The 27,121-nt window shown below is 34.7% G+C and overlaps 2 protein-coding genes across 2 annotated transcripts; both read left to right on the top strand.

Moving 5' to 3' along the window:
• Positions 1–17,531: 17,531 nt before the first annotated feature.
• Positions 17,532–24,831, top strand: LOC149577332 (uncharacterized). The gene is made up of 4 exons (XM_089830992.1): positions 17,532–18,019; positions 18,109–18,247; positions 24,398–24,436; positions 24,521–24,831. The coding sequence occupies exons 1-4, from the start codon at positions 18,017–18,019 to the stop codon at positions 24,829–24,831; spliced, it is 492 nt and encodes a 163-aa protein (XP_089687118.1). The 5' UTR covers positions 17,532–18,016.
• Positions 24,831–26,099, top strand: LOC149577331 (ankyrin repeat-containing protein NPR4-like). The gene is made up of 2 exons (XM_089830900.1): positions 24,831–24,979; positions 25,086–26,099. Exon 2 carries the CDS (start codon positions 25,086–25,088, stop codon positions 25,959–25,961), a length of 876 nt encoding a protein of 291 aa, XP_089687026.1. The 5' UTR covers positions 24,831–24,979; the 3' UTR covers positions 25,962–26,099.
• Positions 26,100–27,121: the final 1,022 nt, after the last annotated feature.

The raw sequence follows: 27,121 nt of genomic DNA, 5'->3' as shown, positions 1-27,121 counted from the left end.
CTTCAGAATTTGGGAGCTCTATATTTCAAGTGAGATTCTTGTCTTTGCCTCCTCATATGTTCCAAAATAGGTAGCTTTTGGGTCCACATTATCATTGATGAGAGCCTCAATAATATCCTTTGTTTCATTAATATTCACCTCATATGCCAGAGGTTTTACCCATGCAAGCCTAGGTCCGACTGCCTGTATATTGTTAGAATCTGAAAAGATTAACAACCCAGAAAACTAGTGCAAAGAATAAATATCTAAACTATAAATGCAAATGATACAAAATCAAAATAGCATCATAGAGTTAGTCTCCAAGAGAGTAATGCAAATGCTGGAAGCAAAATAGCATTAAGAGGATGCAAAAATAAGAGATGCAAATACAAGCCAAGTAGCATGCTTATATAGGCTAGGAAGAGGGAGGAGGTGGCAACACCAACCAATGAGGAGCAACCATCTATCGGACTAAAGATAGCAAAGTATCTTCCCAAGATAGCTAATGGATCCTCACATGTAGGAAGGTGACACCTCACAACCATTCACCTAATAAGACATGCTTTATTAACCTAAGAAAGATTATTAAAAGTGCAGGAAAAACTTAGCAAAATAGGAAAAATAAAAAACTACACTAACACCCCCCCATAAGCGAAGCTTAGGTGGATGTAGAAATGGGTCTCGACAAGTCAAGCCTGATGAGGTACCCATGTACATAAAATTCTCCCAAAAGAGAGAGAAAAGAGACTCCCCAAAGAAAATTAGGACTCCAAGTGAGAGGAAGTTGCCTCCCCAAAAGATGAAGCATCCCATACCCCCAGCAAAGCTTGAAAATTTTGTCTGGTAGATCCACTTACATCGAAAAAAATTTCTTCCCTTAGAAAAAGGGACAAGATACCATGTGTGGTTCCTCATCAAGGAACTATACTTTTGTTGCATAGTTGTATCCCACTTAGAAATACCAGAAGCCTCGTGAAAGGACTATAGATTTGAGGCAGCAGCAATGAAGATATGTAGAGCATCCTGGAATTGTGAACGAGTCTACTTGGTGTCTGATGGATCCCCAACCCAATCACCTACAAATTGCAAGGTCTCTCTAGCCCAAAGTGGACCAGAAGTTGGAGAATCTAGAGGAGAATCATCAACCTGTGAATGATGACTAGGAGAGGAAGGAGGTGAGTCCTCTGAATCACTCTCTACATCAGGAGTGGAGGTAGAAGACTTCTCAAGTGAATCTAACCCATTAGAAGATCTATCATGTATTCCAAGTGACTCCAATGTCAAAGTAGAAGGCAACCCTATGACCATGCTCTATTGGTTAAGCTGATGCAAGTAGTGGAAGTTAAGATGGCCAAACCGCTCATGCCATAATCTGCTCACATCATTAGAGTGAGTGAGAAAAACAGATGAAGGAGGATCAAGAACAAAGTGAGAAAATAGATAGAGTCGTGACTGATGATCTACTCTCCCAACTGCAACTGTAGAATCATTGTGCAACTCACGTATCTCCACTGAATTAGGAGTGAACTCAACTTGCTTGCCTAAACCTGTGTGAGTGATCTAGTGTATCGATAGGAGATTAGTTGACAATGAGGTTACACAAGGAACATCATGGAATGTACCATCCCCCACATCAATAGACCCTGTCCCACACACCTCAATAGGAGTGTTATCACCCATCAACATAGAAGGCATAGTACATGGCTCCAAGGATGCAATTTCTTCCTTAGATGAAGCCATGTGGTGTGAAGTACCCAAATCAAGAACCCAAGTGGATGGTGAGGAAGCAACTACAAAAAGAGCCTTGCCCTTTCCTTTCCCCTTGCTATTTTATTTTTCTTTGTTAGACCCTTCATTAGAGCTTTGTTTGATAGACTCAAGAACACTGACATTATTCTTCTCAAGAATGTATGTCAAGTGATCAAGTTTTTTCTGCAAACATTTATGTTCATCATGACCAAGTCTTTTACAATAGGCACATTTGACCTTTTCTTTCTTAGGCTTATCACCCTTGGAAGATGGTGTATCAATTGTTGCTTTTGAAGAAACCAGCATCTGATCCTTCTTCTCCTCGCTATTATTTTGTTTCTTGTCCTTACTATTGTTGTTACTACTTTGTCCTTGTTGTTCTTTTGTGCCTTGGTTGGCAGCCAAGGCATGTGACTTAGAGGACTTAAGAATGCCCATCTAGATTAGCTTGTCCTGTTCTCGAGCGAGATTGACAGCAAAATCATCTAAAGATGGCATGGTGAATTGAGTACCAAGTGCGCCCTTAGTAGCATAGAAGGTAGAGACAAACACAGAATATTCTGAACTTAGCTTAGAGAGAATACTGAGAATCAGTTGTTCATCTTTCTTTTCAATTCCACACTGTTTTAACTATAGCCTTAGTGATTTCAATTTGGTGAAGAAATTTTGGATTGTGTTGAAATTTCCTGGACTTAAACTAATTAATTCATTTTTCAACATATGACCCCTCATTGAATCTTGTGTGCCAAATAGTGAAACTAAAATCTGCTCTTGCACATAGAAAAGCTCTGATACCATGTTAGAATCTGAAAAGATTAACCTAGAAAACTAGTGCAAAGAATAAATATCTAAACTATGAATGCAAATGATACAAAATCAAAATAGCATCATAGAGTTAGTCTCCAAGAGAGTAATGCAAATGCTGGAATCAAAATAGCATTAAGAGGATGCAAAAACAAGAGATGCAAATACAAGCCAGGTAGCATGCTTATATAGGCTAGGAAGAGGGAGGAGGTGGCAACACCAACCAATGAGGAGCAACCATCTATCGGACTAAAGATAGCGAAGTATCTTCTCAAGATAGCTAATGGATGCTCACATGTAGGAAGGTGACACCTCACAACCATTCACCTAATAAGACATGCTTTATTAACCTAAGCGAGATTATTAAAAGTGTAGGAAAAACCTAGCAAAATAGGAAAAATAAAAAACTACACTAACATTTATGAACTCTATCACAATCAACTAGGAAGCATATATCCTTCTTATAATCATCTACTAACTATTTAGGGATCCTAAGCCTTCTCTATGTCTTCTCCTTGAAGTTTTCAAAATATGCATCCATGATGCTTTCAAATTTCTCAGCCATCTCATTTATGAATTCATTTATTTGATACAATATAGGGGTGTCCTTCCAAAAAACATTTCCCTTGGAAGGAAATCATTTTTGAACTTAAAAGAACAAAAAAACTAGAAGTGAACCAAACTTACATGGATTATTCTTGGAAGATTGTATACTCTCTAGCTTTCTTAGCTGGGTGCATTGAAGCTAAGCAAGGTCAAAGGATAGATTCTTCTTGAGAGCCTTGTATGCCAAGTCCACTACCTAACACATCACACTATTTGCACAGCTTGAATCATAGGTGGATTCCAAACTTGGTTTCCATGTTAGTCACATTGTTCATCTTCATACCTCTTCCATCCCATTCAACTAGGGTTAGCTTTTCCGATTCTGTCCATCTTAGGATTTTAGTAGTCTTGAAATTCTCCATCATTGGATACCTAATTATCCTATGAATCATCTTTCCAGTGATTGGATAGGTCTGCTCTAGCCAAAAAGACATCTCATGAACTCAACTTAGTATAAGCCTGATCCATTTATCATAAAGTTTCTTGGCATGTGGATGATGTGGGTCAAACGCTTGACCTCTAGATGCTTGTGTTCTGGCTTCAACTAATCACTTGCACAGAATGCTTCATAGACCTGATCTAGCTTGAAATTACGTAATTATTGTATAGAATAGTGATAAAATGATCTAATGTCATGAATAAGAAGTACCTTAGGAGGAATTAATGAGTGATCTCCGTGTGGATCTTTCTCCTCGACAATTTTTGGGTAAAGCTTGAATTTCTGAGGAATGTAGTTAGAAATATTTACCAGCATTTCTAAACCCTTTTTGACCTTTGAACTAGAATACGCTGCCATACTGCTTGGTTGATGAAGAATTTGAAGATGGTGTCTTGGCCTGAGATTCTCCTATAATAGTTTCCACTAAAATCTCTTTAGGGCCTTGAAGAACGCTAAGGTCTAAGAAAATTCTAAAATCACAGTCAAAACAAAGCTTCAATTTCTTCCTTTTATCAACATTTAAGCTTTAGGGCTTCATTTAATGCTTCATATTTGGATAGGTAAAACATGCTTAGTTTAACCCTTGAGGTTGGCCGAATACTAACTTATACCATGCTTGGGTGGCTCGGTGTCTTGGTCGAGTCTACATATGATTGGTTAGGTCTAAGAGGTAACTCGGTTAGCTGTAACAACTCAATTAGGCCTAAGGAACAACTTAGTTAGAGCTAACAACTCAGTCTGGTTTAAGACATTCATCTATCCAAGTGCATTTGGTATGCTAATCTAGACTTTCTTTCTTGGGTGATTGGAACTAGCACATAGGATATGAATTTTATCACAGCTCCAGTGATCTCCTTGCATGTTTATGCAGAGATAATTGAATCACCCAATTCATTGACTTGGGTGTCAATTACCTCACTAATTTTGAACTTGAATTCTCCAAAGACTTCCTTACCCATTGCTGCTTCATTTGAGTCCTAATATTATCATCTTTTAATTTCTTTTCATCTTCAACTTTACATCTATTCATGTAGTTCTTTGCTAAATGACCAAGTTCTTTGCATACATAACATCTTTTGGTAGGATTCCTCTTTCTAAAGTGAGTCCTCATGCAATTGGGTCCAATGTGTCCAAACTCTCCATATAGATGACATCTACACCAAGTGTTGTAATCCCATCCAAAGATTGCTTTAGCAAGTTGTTCAATAGGATTCCAATTCTTGGTTCTACACTCTGAAGATTTATGACCTTGCTTTTTGCATGTGAAACATTTTCCCTCAAACTTAGTTTTCTCAGTGCATTCACTTGCTCTATGTCCATGCTCATTACAACTATAACAATTTCCATTAAACTTTTTTTGTCCATTTCTACAACATTTTTTTAAAGTATGCCCTCTCTTTCCACAATGATTACATGTAGGTCTTTTATTGTTTTAAGTTGCTTGTTTGGATGACTCTCCTTGTTCATCATAGTCCAATCTTGTCTTTCCTTGATGGTGACAATGATGAGGAATATTTTCCAAAGAAGAAATCTCCTAATGAACCCATACATGTGTATTTCTAGAAGAGTTTTTATGGTGATGCACAATGTGATCTAACTAAGTTTCATCCATCTTTTCTTCAAACTTTGTGAGAGATTGATGAATTAGAAGGAAAAGACAATTAATTTTTCTTGCATACGTGTATGAATCTTTGTTAGAAATAAATTAACTTTTACATATCAAGAAGAATTTGTTCAAAATCATGTTTAATGTGAATCTAGGTTGGAGTATGGTAATCAAGAAAGTATCTCGGAATTAGCACCTATTACTTAGAATAATCACACTTCTAGTGATCTTGATCAAATTCAATTTTTGAAAAACTTCTACAAGAATTGAAAACTTGATCCTACTTAACTAAATCCCTCATGGTTTCAAAAAATTAAGAAATTTGAACAAGCATATAAAGGGGAAAATTATTTTCTTGCTGATGGAATACCTCGTGAGAAAAATCTTGAAAGAGATTTATCACAAGATGCATGCATAGACAATGATCAAGAAGAAGTGAGTGAAATGGGAAAAGAAGTTTCTATTAAACCTTTTCATAAGCATTGCAAATATATTGAGAAGGTAATAGAAGTCATTCATGAATCTGAAAACAAGGATCTCAATGAAGAGGCATCAAAATCTATACATACATGCTTGCACCCACAATTTGAAAAGAATGATGAAGAGAGAGTTTCAAAAGATGAATCATATGTGGTTACTATTCCAAGTTGGTATATTGATGCTTCAAATGATGACTTCCTATGTGAGGAAGATTTTTACAATCCTCCATTACTAGTCATTGAAGAGGACACAAATGTTGATAAAACTCAAGGTTGATCAACTCATGTATGTCTTCCTCTAACATGTAACCATGCAATGAAACTTGTGATGATCTTGTGAAATTTGAAGACTAGATTAGTGAAGTAATTTATCATAATGAATTAGAAGAGAGTTTCTGATTGTAGTTGTTTCAAATTATAGATCCTAGCATTGAAATAAATATCAAGATTTGAATAATGCTAATATAGGGAATGGGGAAATTTTGTAAAGCATCTATTCTATGTCTATGAGTAAATCCATTGAAGACCATCTCAAGGAATATGATTAGGAAAGTGTTAGCATTGATAAATTTAAGGAGGTTTGTACTAATGTCCAAAGCTATGCAGGATTCCATATTGATCAGTTTTATGATGCTTTAGGAAGTGATTCTCTTTGCACTAGTATGCCTTATTAGGTTCCTCGTCATGATTATGGTTCATCGTTAACAAAGATACATACATCCAAAGAGACATTCACACCTCAAGGTACTATACAAATTGGAAATGATCATGTTATTTTACACTATTCACATTGAACATATTGTGATACAGAGACCTCATATGAATTTGCAAAGGGCTCAAGATTTCATGTAGAATGTTTAAATCAAGAGAGAGAAGAATATGAAGATGATGTAAAAGAGAACCCTTCCCTACTTGACCCACCATCAAAATGTGAAAATGAAGGTCTTGAGAGTGATAGTCTTTCAAAGGTATTTCCTATACATGAATACCATATTTTAAGCAATGCTTATCATTATGAGGTCTTGTTCAATTATTCTACCACACAAGAGAGAGATCTCATTGTAGGTACACATGATCATGCATGCCAACAAATGCAAGTTATATACAAAGATGATGTACCTTTGGATCTATAATATTGCTCAAGCTTTTCAACCAAAATCATGACACTTGAAAATAAATTCTATCATGTATCAAAAAGAGGCAAGGGCTTCATGATGATCAATCATAAGAAATTAAAGAAGAGGGCTTTCTAAATGGAGCAAATGATCTAAATTGTATTCAGAAACTAGAGAATTGAGTTTTGCAACTCTTTCAAAACGAAGTCATTGATGACATGTGACAAAAAGTAGATTTGATTCTAAAGTAAGAGATTTTTGATGAGGCATGGTTATTTGGATACATTCCCTTTTCTAGAGAAATGAGTCATATTAGGAATATAAAATTTGGAATCCATGAAGAAAGCCTACTTTTGAGTTTACAAGAACTTGGGAGTTTCCATTTGTTAGTTCACTGTGACATTTACTTTTCTCAGCTAGCTAATGAGTTTCCATGACTTATCTAAAGCTTGAGGTATCAGAGGTAGGGGTTCCCTACCATGTACATATTTTAGTTTGAACTTTTTTTTTGTGTTGGTCTAATTTTTGGCTTTTCTCTTGTTTCTTCTATCAATTCCTATGTTATCTCCCTGTTGATTCTATGGCATTATGATAATGCACTAGTTTTCCAGTTTGTTGAGTTCATTCTATATCCTTTGCAATCCTTGTCCCCAATTAGAGCCAGTTGTTGTCATGGTATTTACCTTGCCCAAATTTCAAATTTGTAAGTCAAAAATGGGAAAATGAACATTCAAATTCAAGCTAATTTGGTTTTGTATTTACCAAGTTTTTGGTAGTTTCGTGATTCCAATTACTCTAGCTCACTATTAGCTTTGTGTTGCACTTTCAATTTTTCAACTCAAAGTTATGAGTCAAAAGTTATGGTATTTTCAAGTTAGTGTTTTAATTTTAAATTATACAAAACTTTAAAATTCAAAATGCAAAATAAAATATTAACTTTAAAACGGTTAACATCTTAATTAAAAGGTTAAGACCTTAACTAAAAGAGGCTAATGGTTAATAGTCAACTTTTCCACCTTCGTCAACATTCCCTCTCTCTCTAGGAACCACAACTTTTTGGAAAAGTTAAGGTTGGAAAGTTGCAATTGGGGAATTAGAGTAAATGGTCAAGCTTTTCACTATCTCTCCCCATACCTTAACTTTCGAACAAGTTTGAGTTGAGATTTAAATTTTGGCTAAAACTTTTGCACTGATCCTAACCTTTTTCAAATTTCAAGAATCCAAACCCTAACCCCAAATTTGTATTGCTACCTCTGAGATGCAAAGTGAAGATACTAAAAAAAATGACAGTCATGCAAGTTTCATTAGCATAGATCAATTACATGAAGTATTCATGGTAATGCCATAGAAGATGTGTTTTGGTGTGCATCCATATAGAACATGGAGTAAAGCAAAGTATAAGGAAACTAGTATTTTGAAAGAAACCAGAGTGTGCAATAATTATTCAAGACGACAAAGATTTGAAGGCAGCTAGTTCACAGATAAATAACAAGATTATCTTCCCATATCAAAAACATATCCCATGTTTGCCAAAATACCGTTTAGTGGTGTGGTCTCATTGAACCTCACGTTGGAGCATTGTCTTCCAAATGGAGGCTTTCAAGCATGAAGCTATTCTACGAAGAACACTTAGAGTCTCACAAAGAATATGCTATGCAATATTCTTAGCCTGTACACAGCTAAAAGTGCATACAAAAAACTCGACAAAAGCTCTAATGGAGAGTATGGTTAACATAGGGATAAAAGGGGTGAAAGAAATGAAGATGGAAATGATATAATGAAGGCTCGAAAAATATTTCAAGGAAAATACCAAGTGCCAATAAGATGAAAGTTCCCATTGCTTCAACGGAAAATATTTGACAAAATGCCGCATGAGAAGTAGTCCACCAATCATTTGATAAGTTTCCCATATGGAGGCACGTGAAGAGGTTTGATCTTCATGAAGAGGCACACAAATTTCTTTCTGAGACTATTCTAAAGACATGACACGCTTCAATGGTGGCTATCTTGAGGATTTCCCAAATATCATTATTAAGATCCCATTTATATTTGCAACGGTTATATCAGCACATTTTCTTGTGAAATTAAATTGTAATATATACCAATCTCCCTGACTGAGCCATACCGATATCACTAAAGCGTACATGCTTGCTCTTTGTCATCTTAGTTAGAAATGATCCAGCTGATGCAGTTGCCGAAAATATGTACAGAGACCGCACGAACAAATTTCTTGATGAAATTCAAGACTCTAAGTATTTAGACTTGGATCATATATAATGCATCGATTTGTTTGACCGAATACCTCAAAGTGTTGGTCATCTCACAGGCACAAGAGACAATTAGATCAAGGCAATACCAAAGGAGCAATGAAATCACTTCAATTAAAATGCAATTAGGCAAAGTGAAGCCCGATTCCACCACCATATTTCTCTTCTAGTGCAGCAACAAGGAAAAGCTCATCTAAGTTATGAATTCTCAACGTGAAATGACACAAATCGAGAGAATTAAATAGAACGAAAAAGAGCTTAATCTATTTTCCGTATTGGGTACTCCATGTTGTTAAGCATGCAAACCTTAAAGGTATAAATGACATGTTGAAATGTTTTGTAGGCCAGAACAAAAGCACGGTACACATCTATTCACCAGCCACTCTGACCTATTTTGTCACAAGATGATGGGCTTGGAATAAGATGTCCAAATCTAAGGATATTGACGAAGATCGGGATGATTACATTTAAAACAATAATTATCTCGAGTATAATTTGTAGAATGGATTCATGAAACCTTTCATGGCAGTTTGTCAGCAGAGAAGTCCGCCTATATGGTTAACATCAGAGAATTCATAATGCATCCAAAAGATGCTGATAAAGAAGAGAAGTGTGTCTATCATTGATCATAATTCTTGAGAAAGAGGTTGATCTCTTTGAATCAAACTCTTGTAAAATTTGTTGAAAATGGATACAGTGAAGAGGCTTTAAAATCCATTCAAGCAAGTGTAACTCAAGGAGCCAATCCTAGAACTTTGACAGCAGCAATGCTTGAACTTTCAAATGCATTTAAAAGGCCATCAAAACATGAAGAAAGGTTCATTTTAATGAGATTACAAAAAAGATTAAGTGCTTGTGAGAAAATGGCTCAAGGACCGGGAAAGAGACATATAGATTACATTAGTGACGTCGAGGACTTGGTCTCTTTTTGATGATATGAACTTCAAATAACCTGTCACTCATTAGTATTGAAAGTTAGACTTTGGGTCATAATTTTTTGTAAAAGGTAGGGTTAGTTGCAAAAGCATATAAAAATTTCAAACTCTAACTGTTGGGTTAGTTACAAACCTGAAAGAGTAGCTTCTTCTAGATTCTATATTTGATTTTTCAATATAGTAGGGAATGAGACACTTTTTAGTAAAGGCGAAAATTAGGAGGAATTCTTGACAAAACATTGAATAAATTTAGTTTCATATGATGAATGAATGTTCTTTGAGTTTGTATACTCTTAAGAAGATAATGGAGAATACTTTGTTCATATGTCTGAAATGTTCTTCTAATTGCAATCATTGATTTATCATAGGTTGAATTAGTGGTTGTTCTTATGCATTTAAGTGTAGCACCTAACTTGGTGCAAAGAAATATGTTCATTCCGTAGTATCTTGATTTGGATATACTTTATCGCTTATCACTTTGTATGTTGTGATTTGTTGTACTGCTTTCATAGTCATGACATTTGGATTCCTAAAACCCTTTGTAAACCAGTCTTTTATGGATCCCAATTAGTAGTTATATGTCTCTTATTGAAGTTCATATTCCTATCTTCTTTAAGTATTTTTTTTTCTCTCCTTTCGTGTTTTCTAGTGAGAAGTACTCAAAATTTCCAAAAATACCCATCATATGGGCCACCCTTAAACATCACACACTAAGGGAAGAATTAAGCTTGGGAAAAATAAGTCAACTTTGACTATTTAACACTTTTGGTCTAGGAATTAAGCTTAGTGTGTGATGTTTAAGCCGCTCCCATCATATGAGGGAGTTGCCCCTCTCAAATGTAGAGGAAGATTGTAATCTGATAGTGATCGATTAGAATATATCCAATTGTTGGCATACTTGTCACCGTTTAGAGGGAAAATAAAGTCAACTTCATAAATGATCTCATAGTGACATATTTGTTTACCAACACTCCTCAATCCTATGAGGCTAAATGGCTAGGGCCAAGCAAGGAAAGGACCATTTGGAGGAAGTGGCCTCAAGCCACACAAAATCACCAAAAGCAACAAGAGTAATAGGACCAAGACTCTGAGACTACCGAGAGCTATGTCGTAACAGAGAAGCCAAGGTTGTCATGATAGTGACGAAGTTGAGGTATTTGAGAATGGCAAGTAGAAGAACTATACCCCTGACCATGGGTGGAGTACGTTCAACAGAGCCAAAATCTAGCCACTATGTAAGGAGCATTCCCTAGTGGTTAAGTAGCTCCTAAGGGTGGGCCACCTCAAGAGCCACCATGTTGGTTTGTATTTATATCATTACATTGTTACATATGCATGCCTTAGTATATATAGAAACATTTATATCTAGAAATTTGTGAATGAAATCATGTGCTTATATAATAATATTAAATTTTTAATTTGATTATAATTTTTTTATTCTTAAAATTAAACATAATTTCTTCGTCATATTTATAAATTTATTATAAATTTGTACACCAAAACTACAAAAATTTATGTATGTTGTTATATATCTACATGAAATAGAATTGAGTACATCATATATTTGAAAATTTAAATTATTTATAGCAATATTTACTTATAACAACAATCATTTTCTAAAAAAAATAGAAACAATTAAATATTTGCACAAAATAATTTGCTTCTCAACCACTTTCATATATTGTCATTGTATTTTTATCATCAAATCATAAAACTAAAATTATTTTTGTAAATTTAATTCTATTTCAAGATCATAATTATGATTAATAATTATTTTAGATAAGTTATTTATGCATAAAAAGAAAAAGAAAAATGTCATTTACATGAATTACAGTTTCCTATATTCATGCTTTTATATATTAACTCTATATAAAGATAACCATAACATCCATTGAGTTATTTTTTTGTTTTTTCATTTATCTGATCATTTTTTAAAAAAAACTTTTTAAAAAAAATATTTCATATATTTAATAATTTATACTATTAATTAAAAAATTGCATGTTTCATTGCATGTTGGTCGATTTTTTCAATAGTCATTGCTCCCCCCGCTATGCCCTCCCCTAAAAAAGACTAGAAAAAATAACTAATTTATTTCTCTATAGGTCTTACAATATAACAATAATGTTCATGAGAAACAATTTTTAAAAATTCCATAACACTTCTAACCAATCTTGACATATTTTGTCCATGATGTATTAACTTCCGGGAGTCATAACTTTTGACTCAAATATGGGTTTTGGCTGAAATTTTATATGTAGTTGTATGAGGAGGAGTTATTTGGATCGCCAATGGAACTTAGCCCAATAGGTGGCCATTTCAACATTTTACCGAGAGCTCGAAATTTCATCTTGACCTCCAAAATTAAGTTTTTGTGGTTTTTCCAATTTTTTAGAAAGTTGTTTTTTCTACTAAATCTGAAATCATACTCTTAATTTTGTAGATTAGTTGGCAATTCATCTTGCCTTGGTTGGGGGCTTTTCTTGGGAAAAATCAAGATTCATGGGATGGATTTTATAAATTACTACAACTAGAAAAATTCTACTTTTTCCAAAAAATTTCCAAATATGATATTTTCAGAATTGTAATAAGTAGGCATTTTCTTTCATTGTCAAGTAGAATAGAGTTGGAGAAGTTGAATGAAGAATCTGGTGTTTTGAAAATCTATGTTGTGTTATTATTTTCTAAGTAGATTTTTGAATGGGGTTTGGACTACATCAATCCATATTGAATTTGAATAGTTATATATCTTATATGTATTCGATAGTATTTTTCAAGTCTTTCAAAAATATCATATGATTGAAACAAAATATTTACAATGTTGGTATGATTAAATTGTTTCATTAATAATTATTTGATTTTTTAAAGAATAAAAATATGTTTATGTTTTCATATATATTATTGAAAGGAAAAACTTTAAATAATATGATTAATCTTTAAAAATACACATTTTAAGTAAAATTATTAAATACAACAATCTTATTATAAATAAATAAATAAATAATACATTATGAAATGCTATGGTTACATTAAAACCTACTTAAATTTTAAAAAGAATTCAATTAAACAATTGTTTAGAAAAATAATCACTAAACATTTTTTTAAAAATAATCTTATAACCTTTCCCAAATTAGTCATCAATCGACTTCTAACATAATACATAAATATAAACTTGAAAGTACACAGATCAAGGTACAATTGCATAGAAAAAAAAAAGAATGTATGGCATGAGGGCATGGGCATCCAACCACAACAAATTTCATGGCTAGATAGTCAATGCGAGATGCCCATGCTAGCAATGGCTATCTAGCCATGAAATTTGTCGTAGTTGGATGCCCCATGCCCCATGCCACTATACATATCATAACATCGGTGGGTTAGTTTTTTCGTCACTTATGTCAGATTCTCCTTGCAGTTAGTATCAGTCATCGCATAGGTTTTTTAAAATGATTGAGTGATGTTATTCAAGTCAAATATTTGATTAAAAAATAATAATTTTAAAAACATGTTATGTAGGTGTCAAAAAAAATATTTAAAATAAATTTAATTTAAAATGTTTGATTTATTTTTAATGTTTATATTATACTTTTTAAGTTAATTTTTTTTTCCTATTATTATGTTTTAATTATTTTAAATATTTACAATAACTTTTAAATTAAAATATTTTGTATTATTATATTTTAATTATTAAATATTTTTAAATTAAAATATTTTAAATAATTTAGTACTAAATTTTATAAGATTTTTATAAGTTAATATAAAATTTTATAACTCTTAAAATAAAAATTATATGTTATATATTGACAATTAATTCAATTGTAATTTAAATATCAATAGAATTTTGAAATATATAACTAGATAATATTAAAATCTATAATTAGACGATCTCCCACTATTTGGCAATAAATTTTTTAAATGAAATTCTATATCTCTAATCTTTAATTTTGAAAATAATTTTATTACTAAATCTATTTACAACATTGATGATGTTTTTTGGGCATCTATTATAATTTTCAAACTTTATATAGAAATATTCATGAATGACCTATTTAATAGTTGAAAATTAAGATAGGGTAAATTATGGATTTAAGATAAATATATGAACTATTCTTAGAGTGCTTCTAGATTTGATTGTGTTGTTGTTTTTACATCAATGTTTTGGATCACACTTTGTGATCCATCATTCATGCTCTCTATCTTTCTTCATCCTGACGATGGATGATAGAGTCTAATCTAAAATGTTGATGTAAAAACAACAACACAATCAAATCCAAAAGCACTCTAAGAATTAGATCGATTGTGCAAATCTGCTCTCTAATAACCATATTTTGTAATTTTATACTTTTTAGTTAGAGGGCTACTATATTACTTGTATATTTAATATATCATTTTTAATTAAATAATTTATTATTTGCAAGTCTTTTTAATTGATGTGATATGTACATATTATCTATATATATATCAAATACTAGGTGGGCCATATGGTTTGAGCATGACAAAAAAAAAAAAAAAAACCTAAAATGTTGGTTAGAAATAAAGTAATAAAAGATAAAAGAATGAAGGTTGAATGTTATTAAATTATAGAATTTTAATAAACATACTAATTTTTATTTGATTTTTTTTAGAATAAAAATATGTTTATGTTTTCATATATATTTTTGGAAGGAAAAAACAAGGGCTCTAGGAGAGCTTAAGTCCCTGCCTCTACAAGGTTCAAAAGGTATGGTTCGTGATATTTGTCATGCCATAGTGTTAAAATTTGATTTACAAGGGTGCAAGTGTTAATTTTAGTTTAATGTTTGAAAGTGACTAGCATAATAACTTCACCTTTGTCCAATAATCTATTAAAATTACCTATGTGCTTTCTTTTCTAAAATTTCTTATATCAGTTTATTTACTTATTATTATTCTCCAAAGATAAAATTTTTGCATTTGCATAATAATAACAATGAAATCATGTTTTAGGAATACAATAATAGTATAATGTGTTTAGGCAAAAACCTACAACACAATGATAAATTGTGAGCCTCTTATTGAAGAGGTCTTGGGTTTGAATCTACTCATGTTTAACAGATAATAATAAACATAATAATTAATTTTGGCTTCAGCCTCTTACTAATAAAAAAAATAAAAACAGTATAGTATGTTTAATTGTTGATTTTTTCATATATATAATTAAATTATATTTTATAGTTCTCATTCAAAATATTTTTAAAAAAAATCAAACAAATATAAATATTTAATTTCTAAATCATTATTACATTTTTCTTACTACTACCTTCACTGCATTAAAAAAACAATTTAAAATCTATGGACATGTTGGAATTAGAAAGATGTTTTCTCATTCGTTGAACTTTGATCCGAATCGTAAGCAAAAGAAGCATTGGGAGCCCTTGATCTAATGAAGGAGGATCAAAGCCCTGGATCCACTCATATCTAGGTATTGCAGATGTTTTCTCATTCGTTGGAGACTTTGATCCAGATCATAAGTAGAAGATGCATTGGGAGCCCTTGATCTAATGAAGGAGGATTGAAGCGCTGGATCCACTCATATCTAGGTATTGCAGATGTTTTCTCATTCATTGGAGACTTTGATCCAGATCATAAGCAGAAGAAGCATTGGGAGCCCTTGATTTAATGAAGGAGGATCGAAGTATTGGATCCACTCATATCTAGGTATTGCAGATATTTGAGGCTAATGTCTATGCTGACATGAAAACAGCAATTTACAGCTTTTAATAATTAAATAAAAAATCATTTTAAAACTGTTGTCATTTTGATGTCAGCATAGACATTAGCATATTTGAGTTGGGGAAAGGACATGGGATTCATAATACTCTCTGCTGCTGCTATTTTCAGCCATCTGTCAAAGCAAAAGGAGACGCAAGATAATGCCTGGGAAGATACCTGTCCAAAAGAAAAAGCGAATTTCATATGTTTTCCTGATGTTTGAGCATATTAACTGACCTGGGGATCATTCTGCTCCGATTGACACTTGGATAAGATCATATGTTTTAATTTCTAGCCAACCTCTTCATTTCCATATCTACCTGCAAATTGCAACACAGGATGAGATATGATTTCCTCTAACTCTCGCTATCTATTTCAACTACAAATTTAGACTGAACAGGGGAGATGGTGAATGATCCACTAAGGTCACTGCCGCTCTCTGTTCAGAGAAAAAGGTATTGTGAGATCATGTGCACAAGTATTATCCTTGCAAACCGATGAATAAATTGCATTCTCGTTCTCTTTACTCTAAAACTTGAGCAACTAACCGACCTAGGGGTTATAGTCCTTCAATATGACCAAATATTTTAGATTTAATTGGTAGGCTTTTTACCTCAGTCTCTACCTACAATTCCCACAACAACGCCAGTCTTTTACAATGTTGCCAAGGTGTCTAATTGTCGAAGCTCTATATGCCATTTCCACACTTTTCTGAATTCAAAATGATTTCAGATAAGTTAGACGCAAAATTAGAAGGCGACAATTACAAGTTAATTGGTAGTTAGTTACCTATAGAATGTACCGCAGTTGATCTTTCGGGAATAGAAGAGGACATTGAAGAGTGGCGCTCTATAGATCACTTCCAGTCAACTAACCTTTTGTAGGGAGGTGACAGTGCCGAAAGTTTCAATGAATTAAATGAAAACAACATTCATAGATATTTATGTTGCTGTGAATTATTTATGTATTAAAGGCTCCACACACAGACACATGCGTGTGAGCTTCTCAATTGATGGTAACATTACCTTACTAATTTTTTGAATATTGGTCGTAATAGTATGATATATGTGTTTGTGACAGTTTGAGTTTCCATTCCTAGCCCACATTTTAGTAGAATGAAACAATTCTGCAATTGAGAATACTTTGACTCAGTTGTATCCAAAATTTTCCATCAAAGGACATTATTCATTTATATCCAAAATTTTCTATCAAAGGACATTATTCGTTTGTATGTTGAGAACAAAATAAGGGTAAAATCACATTCAGCATTGTTGTAGTGGAAAGCCCTTTCGCTGGGCCTCTAGAAAAGCAAGCGTTACCACCATTTATAACATTGCCTCGAGGAAAAAAACTACCCCAATTGTGGTGGAGACAGACATTAATGAAATGTGTGCATAAAAGCCAAGTAAATAATTCTGCTAGCAGATTCTAAAACACCAATTTCAGAATCAACAACAGCTTGTTTCCAACCTTAATGCACTCCATTCTGCCGCTGTAAGTTGCTCTGTTGAACTGCTTTATGTTGATCTGTGTGTAGAAGTCATGCCATGACTGACAATGTGGAAGTTTCCAGAATTTGATTTCTGGTAATTTTTGGTATCAAAAAATAATTTTTACTTCTGGGAAAATGCAGATTAGTCAATCAAAATTAAGAAATTAATGTCTAAAAGTTCATTTAAAAATAAATATTTTTAAGTTAAAGACTAAAAATTAATCATAGACCACAGAAAACATTATAGATAAGATAAGACAGGGACTAATAATAACCTTATAACCTCTACCTTTACCAAATTAGTTCGGCTTCTCACATAATAATTAATATAAACTGACACTACACAGATCAGGGCACGATTGCATAGAAAAAAGGAAAGGAATGTATAGCATGGAGGCATGGGCATGGGCATCCAGTCTCTTCATTCATATTTGTTTTTCTGATTAGAAGCTATTCTAAACTTGCTGTTTCAGCTCAACTAGTCGATTTATGACCTGCAGCTTTGTTACGAGACTAGCAGCAAAGATACCAGTCCAAGGTCATCTTCTTCTTAGAAACGGGCTTAAGCGGAAATTAAGGAAAAGTTTTCCTTAATATGGAGAATAAATCTGGCGAAATGAGCTTCTCTGTGGCTTGTCAAAATGGCGATACAAAAGCTGCGAAAGACTTGCTCATACTTGCGGATCCACCAAGCTTGTTATCGACGTGTCAAGGAAGAACTGTTGGAATATTAAATGCAAAGGGCCGTTTGCCCTTGGAGCCGAACGCCCACCTATGACTCCTGACAGATTGCAAAATGATCAAATGAATTTATTGCATGGTAAGTGAAAATTTTTTAATTCAGAAATGAAGGGGAAAACATTTTGCAAGTATAACAAAAGGAATGATTAGTTTCATTCGACCCAGTAGAAGGAGAAGAAGTTGAAGAGCTCAGAAGTTGCAGAGCAGAGAAGGCAGAGAGAAAAATGTGATCAGCAGATCAGTCGCTGTAGAGACAGAAGGAATCATTGTCATGCCTGCAGTTGCACATGGTTCTACCTGTCATTCTGTAAGTTCATAGTTCATAGTGTATTGTTTTCATTCGTTCTGTTGAAGCAGTGATTGCTCTAGGCTTTATTGTATGCAGCCATTAGAGCTGCAAGTTTGAAGTTTAAAGTTTGAAGTTTTATCAGTTTAAAGTTTTAGGGTTATTTTAGGGTTTTTTGGTTGAAGCTAAATGCTCCCAAATTTGTAATAGTTTGAATCAGAGTTGAATAGAAAGCAAGCAGGCATACTTGAATCCATTGTTGTCCTTCTTCTATTTGTTGCATTTGGAAAGTTTATTTGAAAGCTTCAAGTTCTGGATTTCTAGTTTTAATGGTGAAAGTTGTTCACGTTATAAATCATCACTCAGTTAAGTCTTGTTAAAAGTTTTATCTGTGCAGTGTCCATCGAGTTCACTCAGTATCTTCATCTACCAAGCTCCTTCTCCAGTGGCTTCCGAGTTCACTCGGTAATCGCATTGCTTACCGAGTTCACTCGGTAATCACACCCTACAGTGTCTACTGAGTTCTTTGTTTACCAAGTTGATTATTCATCTACCGACCTCACTCGGTATCTAGTGTTTACTGAGTTGCCTTTCATTTACCGAGCTCACTTAGTAAACTCTCCTGCCACTTGGTTTCTTTGGTTACCAAGAAAAACTGCCACTCAGTAATAGTTTGTGCCGAGCAATTTTTTAGGGTTAGGTTGTGAGTTTTAAATTTTAATTTAATATTTCTCACATGGTATCAGAGCTTTGAGGCCCCACATCCATAGTGAGTTAGGGTATTTATTTTCTGGGATATTTATCATGGCAGGAGATGCAAGAAAGATATGGCAGTAGCCACTACCCTTCAATGGATAGAATTATGATACATGGGCAAAGAAGATTAAAACCATAATGATTTATAGGATTTTGTGGTTAATGGGTTCAATGATGTGACAGACCCAACTCAGTATGTTGCTCTCACAAATGCACAAAAGACTCATTTGAAAGAGTTAAGGAGGAAGGATGGTGAGGCATTAAGTTTGATTGAAGCAACAATGACAGAAACTATTTTTCTCAAGATTGCAGCAGCAAATTATGCAAAGGAAGCTTGGGATATCCTTGAGACGAACTTCAAGGGGACTGATAAAGTCCGTATAGTAAAGCTGCAAAATATAAGGAGGGAGTTTGAGAACCTTTAGATGAAGGAAAATGAATCAGTTGCAGACTTCAGTTCAAGGACCTCCAATGTGATTAACCAATTGAAGTCAAATGGAGAAGACTATCAAGAGAAGAGGATAGTGGAGAAGATATTGAAGAGTTTACCTCATAAATATGATAATTTGGTCATGACCATAGAAGAGGCAAAAGACCTCATTGTTTTGACAATGGATGAGTTGATGGGTACATTTCAAACCCATGAGCATAGGATCAACAGATCTACTTCTTCATCTTCCCAAGAGCAAGCATTCAAAGCTTAGTCAAATCCAAGAGGAAGGGGGAGAGGAAGAAATGGCTCAGGCAGAAACTCTAGAGGTAGAGGCTGAGGTAATAGAGGACAAAGGAATGCTGCAGCAGAAAGTTCAGGAAGAGCAGATGGAGCAAGTAGCTTTCAAAATACCTCAAGAGGAGGTAAGAAAAACTACAACTCAAATAAGAGTAATGTAGAATGTTACTACTATCATAAATATGGGCATTATGCAAGTGAATGCTAGAAGAAGCAAAATGATCAGTTAGGACAAGCAAATGTGGTTGATGTGAACATGGGAAGTGGAAATAATGCCGCTACCTTCATCATGTATAATCTTGGTGAAGAAGGAAGCCCTGAGGTTTGGTACCTCGACAGTGGATGTAGCAACCACATGAGTGGTAATGAAACCTTGTTTTCATTCGTTGACAAGAGTTTCAAATCAGAAATTAAGATGGGTAACAATGGGACCCTACCAGTTGTTGGCAAATGATCTATTATGGTCCGCACCAAGAAAGGTGAGAAGAAGGAAATAAAAAATGTGTATTTCGCCCCTGGTATGAAGCACAATTTGATGAGTATTGGTCAACTCATTCAAAATGGATACAAAGTGTTGATGGAGAATGACAGGTGTATCATTCAAGAAAAGGATGGGAGCAAGAATTTACTTGCAGCAGTTCAAATGACCAAGAACATAATGTTTCCCTTGAGGATAGAGACATGTTTCTCATCTCAAATTGGTGTTGCACCTCCCACACAATTAGCTCTAAGGAGTGTGATTGAAGACCCCTCACGGTTATGGCACCTCAAGTACGGTCATCTTGGCTATGCTGGTTTAAATTTGTTATCAAATAAAAGAATGGTAGAAAGTTTTCCATGTATAGAAAATTCATGTGACAAGTGTGAGGCTTGTATTTTGGGTAAGCAACATAGGCTTCCCTTTAATTCTGGAAATTCTAAGAGGGCTAGATATCCATTAGAGTTAGTGCATACTGACCTAGTCAGTCCTATGCAAGTTACTTCTATTAGGGGGAGAACTTATTTCATGACATTCATTGATGATTTCAGTTGTAGGACATGGGTGTATTTCTTAAAGAATAAATCTGAAGCATTTGAAAATTTTGTAGAATTTAAAGCCCAGGCTGAAAGATAATGTGTACAATATATCAAGGTCCTAAGATCAGATAGAGGAGGGGAGTATACCTCCAATTCTTTTGTAAATTTTTGTAGGAAACATGGCATAAAGAAAGAGCTCACAGCCAGCTATACACCATATCAGAATGGAGTGGCTAAAAGAAAGAACAGAACCATTGTTGAAATGGCAAGGAGCATGATGAAAGATAAAGGTCTCCCAACTGAATTTTGGGGAGAGGCTATAGCAACAATAGTTTACCTAATCAATAGGTGTCCTACAAAGGCAGTTCATGACAAGATTCCAATGGAAGCATGGTCACGAAGAAAATGGACAGTTGAACACCTTAGGGTGTTTGGATGTGTTGCATATGCACATGTGCCTAAAGAGAAAAGGAAGAAATGAGATGACAAAGGTGTAAAGTGCATCTTCACAGGGTATAGCTTAGAATCTAAGGCATACAGATTGTATGACCCATTGAAGAACAAGATGACTCTTTCAAGAGATGTGGAATTTTTTGACAATCAGTCTTGGTATGGTTCAATTGATGAGTCACAGAGCACATCAAGTAAAATTTCATTTATGAATGAAGAGGATGCTAATGAACAACAAGAAGGAGCAGATAGAAGAAAAAACAAGCAGCCTCAGTCATTATCGAGCTCCTCTAGGCATGACCGAGTGTCAATGCCAAGTGGCAGCAGTGAAGATTCTAATCCCACACTCTCCTCCCTATTACTAAGAAAGACCAAGAGTCTTAGGGAGATATACCAAGATGAAAGATATGAAGATTATGATGAGAGTGTTAATTTTGCATTATTTTCTCATAGTGATCCAATATATTTTGAAGAAGCTATTAAAGAGAAGAAATGGTGTAAGGCCATGGATGAGGAGATAAATGCTATAGAAAGGAATGAGACATGAGAGTTAATTGAATTGCCTCCCAAGAAGCAAGTGATTGGAGTGAAATGGGTCTACAAGACCAAATGCAATGCTGAAGGCAAGATTGATAGGCATAAGGCAAGGCTGGTAGTCAAGGGCTACAAATAGTAGTATGGAAGAGATTATGATGAGACCTATGCCCCTGTTGCAAGAATGGAAACTGTGCGTGCTGTCATAGCAATTGCAGCTCAACACAAATAGAAGGTATTTCAAATGGATGTGAAGTTTGTCTTCCTTAATGGTATATTGAAGGAAGAAGTATATGTGGAGCAGCCACCTGGTTATGAAGTAGTAGGTGAAGAGAATAAAGTATATAGGTTGAAGAGAGCTCTTTATGGGCTCAAGCAAGCTCCATGGGCATGGTACATCATGACTGACTCATATTTAATGAGCAATGGCTTTAGCAAAAGCAATGGTGAGCCTACTCTCTACATCAAGGCATCAAATGGAAATGTTTTGATTGTTGTCTTATATGTAGATGATTTGATTTTTACTAGAAATGAAAAGGCTCTAATTGGTGAGTTCAAAGAGGCCATGAAAAATGAATTTGAGATGATAGACCTTGTTCTCTTGAAGTACTTTCTAGGCATAGAAGTAAAACAAATGCATGATGGCATCTTCATCTTTCAAGAAAAGTATGCAAGGCAGATCTTGGAGAGATTCAAAATGTAGAATAGTAAAACAGCCCTCACACCAACAACAACAGGTCTAAAGTTGAGCAAGGAAGACTCTAGCAAGAGAGTGGATCCAACACTATACAAGGGTATGGTTGGAAGTTTGATGTATTTGACTGCAACTCGGCCAGACCTAATGCATGCAGTAAGTTTGATTTTCAGATTTATGGAAACACCAAAGGATTCCCATTGGCAAGTCGGAAAGATGATCCTAAGGTATGTGAAAGGTACCAAGGGATTTCGAATTTTGTATACTGCAAATGATGATTTCAAGTTGGTTGGTTACACGGATAGTGATTGGGCTACAAGTATAGATGATAGAAAGAACACTTTCAGATACATGTTTCATATGAGATTGGGTGCAATTTTATGGGCATCCAAGAAGCAACCTATTGTTGCTCAATCTACAGTAGAAGCTGAATACATAGCAGCAAATGTAGCAGCATGTCAAGCTATTTGGTTAAGGAGGATCTTGATAAATTTGAATGAAAGGCAAGAGGATAGAACCACAATTTATTGTGACAACATCTCATCAATTGCATTGACCAAGAATCCAGTCTTCCATGGGAGAAGCAAACATATAGAGATCTGATATCACTTCATCAGAGAGTTGGTGGAGAATGGGGATATCAAAATAAATTTTTGTAAGTTTGAGCAGCAGCTAGCAGACATATTTACTAAGCCATTAGGCATTGGAAGTTTTGTACACCTAAGAGAGTGTCTTGGTGTAGTTGATGAGGATTAGTAGTGATGAGGATTAGTAGTGATCCTTGTTTTTTTGGCTCGGGACAAAGGGGGAGTGTTAGAATATTAAATGCAAAGGGTCGTTTGCCCCTGGAGCCAAACGCCCACCTACCACCCCTGACGGATTGCAGAACGATCAAATGAATTTATTGCATGGTAGGTGAAAATTTTTGAATTCAGAAATGAGGGGGAAAATATTTTGCAAGTATAACAAAAGGAATGATTAGTTTCATTCGACCCATTAGAAGGAGAAGAAGTTGAAGAGCTCAGAAGTTGCAGAGTAGAGAAGGCAGAAAGAAAAATGTGATCAGTAGATCAGTTGTTGCAGAGACAGAAGGAATCATTGTCATGCCTGCAGTTGCACATGGTTCTACCTGTCATTCTGTAAGTTCATAGTTCATAGTGTATTGTTTTCATTCGTCCTGTTGAAGTAGTGATTGCCCCAGGCTTTATTGTATGCAGCCATTAGAGCTGCAAGTTTGAAGTTTTATCAGTTTAAAGTTTTAGGGTTATTTTAGGGTTTTCTGGTTGAAGCCAAATGCTCCCAAATTTGTAATAGTTTGAATAAGAGTTGAATAGAAAGGAAGCAGGCATACTTGAATCCATTGTTGTCCTTCTATTCATTGCATTTTGAAAGTTTATTTGAAAGCTTCAAGTTCTGGATTTCTGGTTTTAATGGTGAAAGTTGTTCACGTTATAAATCATCACTCAGTTAAGTCTTGTTAAAAGTTTTATCTCTGCAACGTCCAACGAGTTCACTCGGTATCTTCATCTACCGAGTTCCTTCTCCAGTGGCTACCGAGTTCACTCGGTAATCGCATTGCTTACCAAGTTCACTCGGTAATCACACATTGCAGTGTCTACCTAGTTCTTCGTTTACCGAGTTGATTATTCATCTACCATCCTCACTCGGTATCTAGTGTTTACCGAGTTGCTTTTCATTTACCGAGCTCACTTGGTAAACTCTCCTACCACTTGGTTTCTTTGGTTACTGAGCAAAACTGCCACTCGATAATAGTTTGTGCCGAACAATTTTTTAAGATTAGATTGTGAGTTTTAAATTTTAATTTAATATTTCTCACAAGAACATGTTTCCATTGGGCAGTAACAACAGGAGACCCAGGTTTTTTCTCTTCATTCATTTTTCGTCTTTGTAAAAATAAAACATAAGAAGTTAGAAGCTATGTATTCTTCAATTGTTTTACTTTTTAACCCCGTCGATTTATAAAATGCAGATTTGTTACGAGAGTTAGCGGCAAAGCTACAAGTCCAAGGTTATTTGCTTCTTTCTGCTTTCCCAAATTAAGCGGCTATGTTTTGCCTGTTTCTCTTGCGTAACTGTGTGATTGTACATGTAGATTTGATCCAAATAATAAGAACGACGGACCAGACAGGCGACACGGCTTTGCATTTATCTGTGAGGAAGAATGAGGCGTCTCTGGTGAAACAGTTCGTCGACTTTGATGCCAATTTGATTGATTGTGCTAATAGGGAAGGAAAAAGTCCACTAAAATTGGCAGTAACTTTAGGATTCAAAGAAATTGTAGAGTTATTAATAACTCGCACACCAAACGCCCTGCATTATATTGTGAAGCTTAACCAGGTTGAACTTGTTCAATTTTTAACTTTCGAAAAAAGTAGACTTGTCAAAATTCGTCAATCAGCCTGAAATTTGTGACGGATATCATGAACATCCCAAAGAGGACAGGAGTCTCACAGAATCGTCAAGTTCCGATAAAGGCACAAAGCATGACCCACAAATTGTTCGAGGAGGTGACACGCCTTTGCATATTGCAGCAAGGAGCAAATTTGAGCGCGTAACATTATTTTGTATCTTAAAATTTAATACAAACATTACTTTTGTAAGTTTCCAGTGAACTGATTGTCTCTATTTTCTTTCTTTTCTCCTGTTTTACGTTGTAGATGGTGCACTTGTTGCTGAAAGTTCGTGGGGTGAACAAGCTTGCACAGAACGGTGATGGGAAAACACCATTCGAGATTGCAAGAGAAGTCACGAAGTACCACGAATCATTCAGGATTATGGAAAAACTGGCATATCACAGATGGGGGCCCAGACCATTCATGTACTGTGCACCCCAGGTGAGCCATGGAAAGCTCGTGAAAGCGAGGCAAGTGGTTGAGAACGCCTACAAAGACAAACGCAATGCAGAGCAAGTGGTAGCGGCGTTGTTGGCCACAATGACATTTGCCGCCGCCTTCTCAATGCCAGGCGGTTTCCAAATGGAGAACACGCAAATGGAGGAGATAGGGAGCCCTCTTCTCATACCCTTTACCTCGTTCAAGCTCTTTCTTTTCTTCGACTGCATAGCCTTCTTTTTATCTCTCTTTGTTTGTATAAATTGGCAGATGATTCCAGTGCACTCCCCAGGGGACAGAATGATATTCATGACCGGCAACAGTTTAATGATTTCCTGCAGCTTTGGCTTAATTGCTTTGGGGTTTATGGCTGCGATTTACACGGTGCTGGCACGTAAGGTGAAGACCTTCTCTTGGGTTGTGTTAGGAAGTCTAGTTGCCATTTCTTTGTGTGGCCTGTACATTGGTTTCCGCCGATTGGCAGAATTTTCCGTGGCGCGTGCCCGATTCCACCACCTCTGCGGTGCAACTAATTTTTTAGATGACATTGTTGAATGCATATGGTCTAGAGCAGAGCGGTGTGCACTTCTGGAGCTATTCCGTTCAGGCGATGAAACTTCCCCTGATTTGATCGGTGCTGGGCGTGCCGAGTTCAGTGGGCTGGATCGTGAAGATGGCTCCTCGTCTCCTTTACCGGTTTAGCGAACTTCCTTGTTCAAACCTGGCTTCTCTCTCTCTGTTTCATCTAATTAGTTATAGTTCTAAGACTGCTACGTTTCTACATCTCACTTTTACCCTAAGATTGATTAAAGTAATCTAGTTTACAGTGTTAGAAAATAATTATATTTATTATGATGTGTTCATAGTGTTAACATATTACTAGGATTACAAACGTGAATGGAAGGAATCATTGTGTATAAGAAATCAATGAGATATTATTTGCAACAACTGTTTATGAAGAATAACTGAATTTTATTGAAGCAAACGTATTGTCTTTGAAAGTTTAAAAGTACTACAAGAAAAAAAGTGTTTGAATAGGAAGATGCATATTACAATCATTAAAAATATGATCTTAGAAAGGTTGATTATCAATATTTTAAAATAATTCTTAAATTTAGTTTAGAAAGAGAATACTCAAATTCAATATAGACTTGAACAAGTCATCATCTATATGCAAAGCAATAATGCATAGGACATGATACCCATTATAATTCTAAGTAATTAATACTGTATGTGTCAAATGAGGGAATGACATTTTATAAATATGGTATGGAATCAATCCATCTAAGATGTTTTATGAGTCATCTCTCAATTATTTATCGTTTTCACTTTTTTGAATGATCAAACAAAGATGAAGTGAAAATCTAATTATTAAAGATGATATTAATTTAAATCTACAAAGATAAATAACTCAACATAATTATAGATGCTCTATAATATGGCCAATGTTACAAGTAAAGCCTTTTCAAAAAGGCATAACCTCTCCATGAGTCAGTTTTCTAAGTAATTAGTGATAATTTGACATGGATGAAAATTTCATAATATACATGGAGCTTATTCTTAAAAAATGTGCATGAACATTATTGTAGAGCTCCTTAATGTCTTTCACATTCTTCAATAATCTTTAAAAATAGTGATTACGACAAATTATTTGAGCTTGAACATCCAAAGTTGGAATATAGACTTTGTTAAACAATAAGATTCACCAACGAAAATTTCTTTTTAATAAAAACATACACCACTATAAAGTATGTGAAAAAACCTTTTTTGATGACATCTTTTTGCCAAAAAAACTTTGTTATCCTAAGTTATGCTCCATCATTTTAAAATATTAATTTAGCTACAAGTGGTGTTTTTGGGTT

This window comes from Cupressus sempervirens, chromosome 1 (genome assembly GCF_028749045.1).
Source record: "Cupressus sempervirens isolate cs-2001-9-10 chromosome 1, ASM2874904v1, whole genome shotgun sequence".
Taxonomy (NCBI): domain Eukaryota; kingdom Viridiplantae; phylum Streptophyta; class Pinopsida; order Cupressales; family Cupressaceae; genus Cupressus; species Cupressus sempervirens.
Note: the sequence above shows the minus strand (reverse complement) of the source record. Positions and strands in the feature narration are given on the sequence as shown.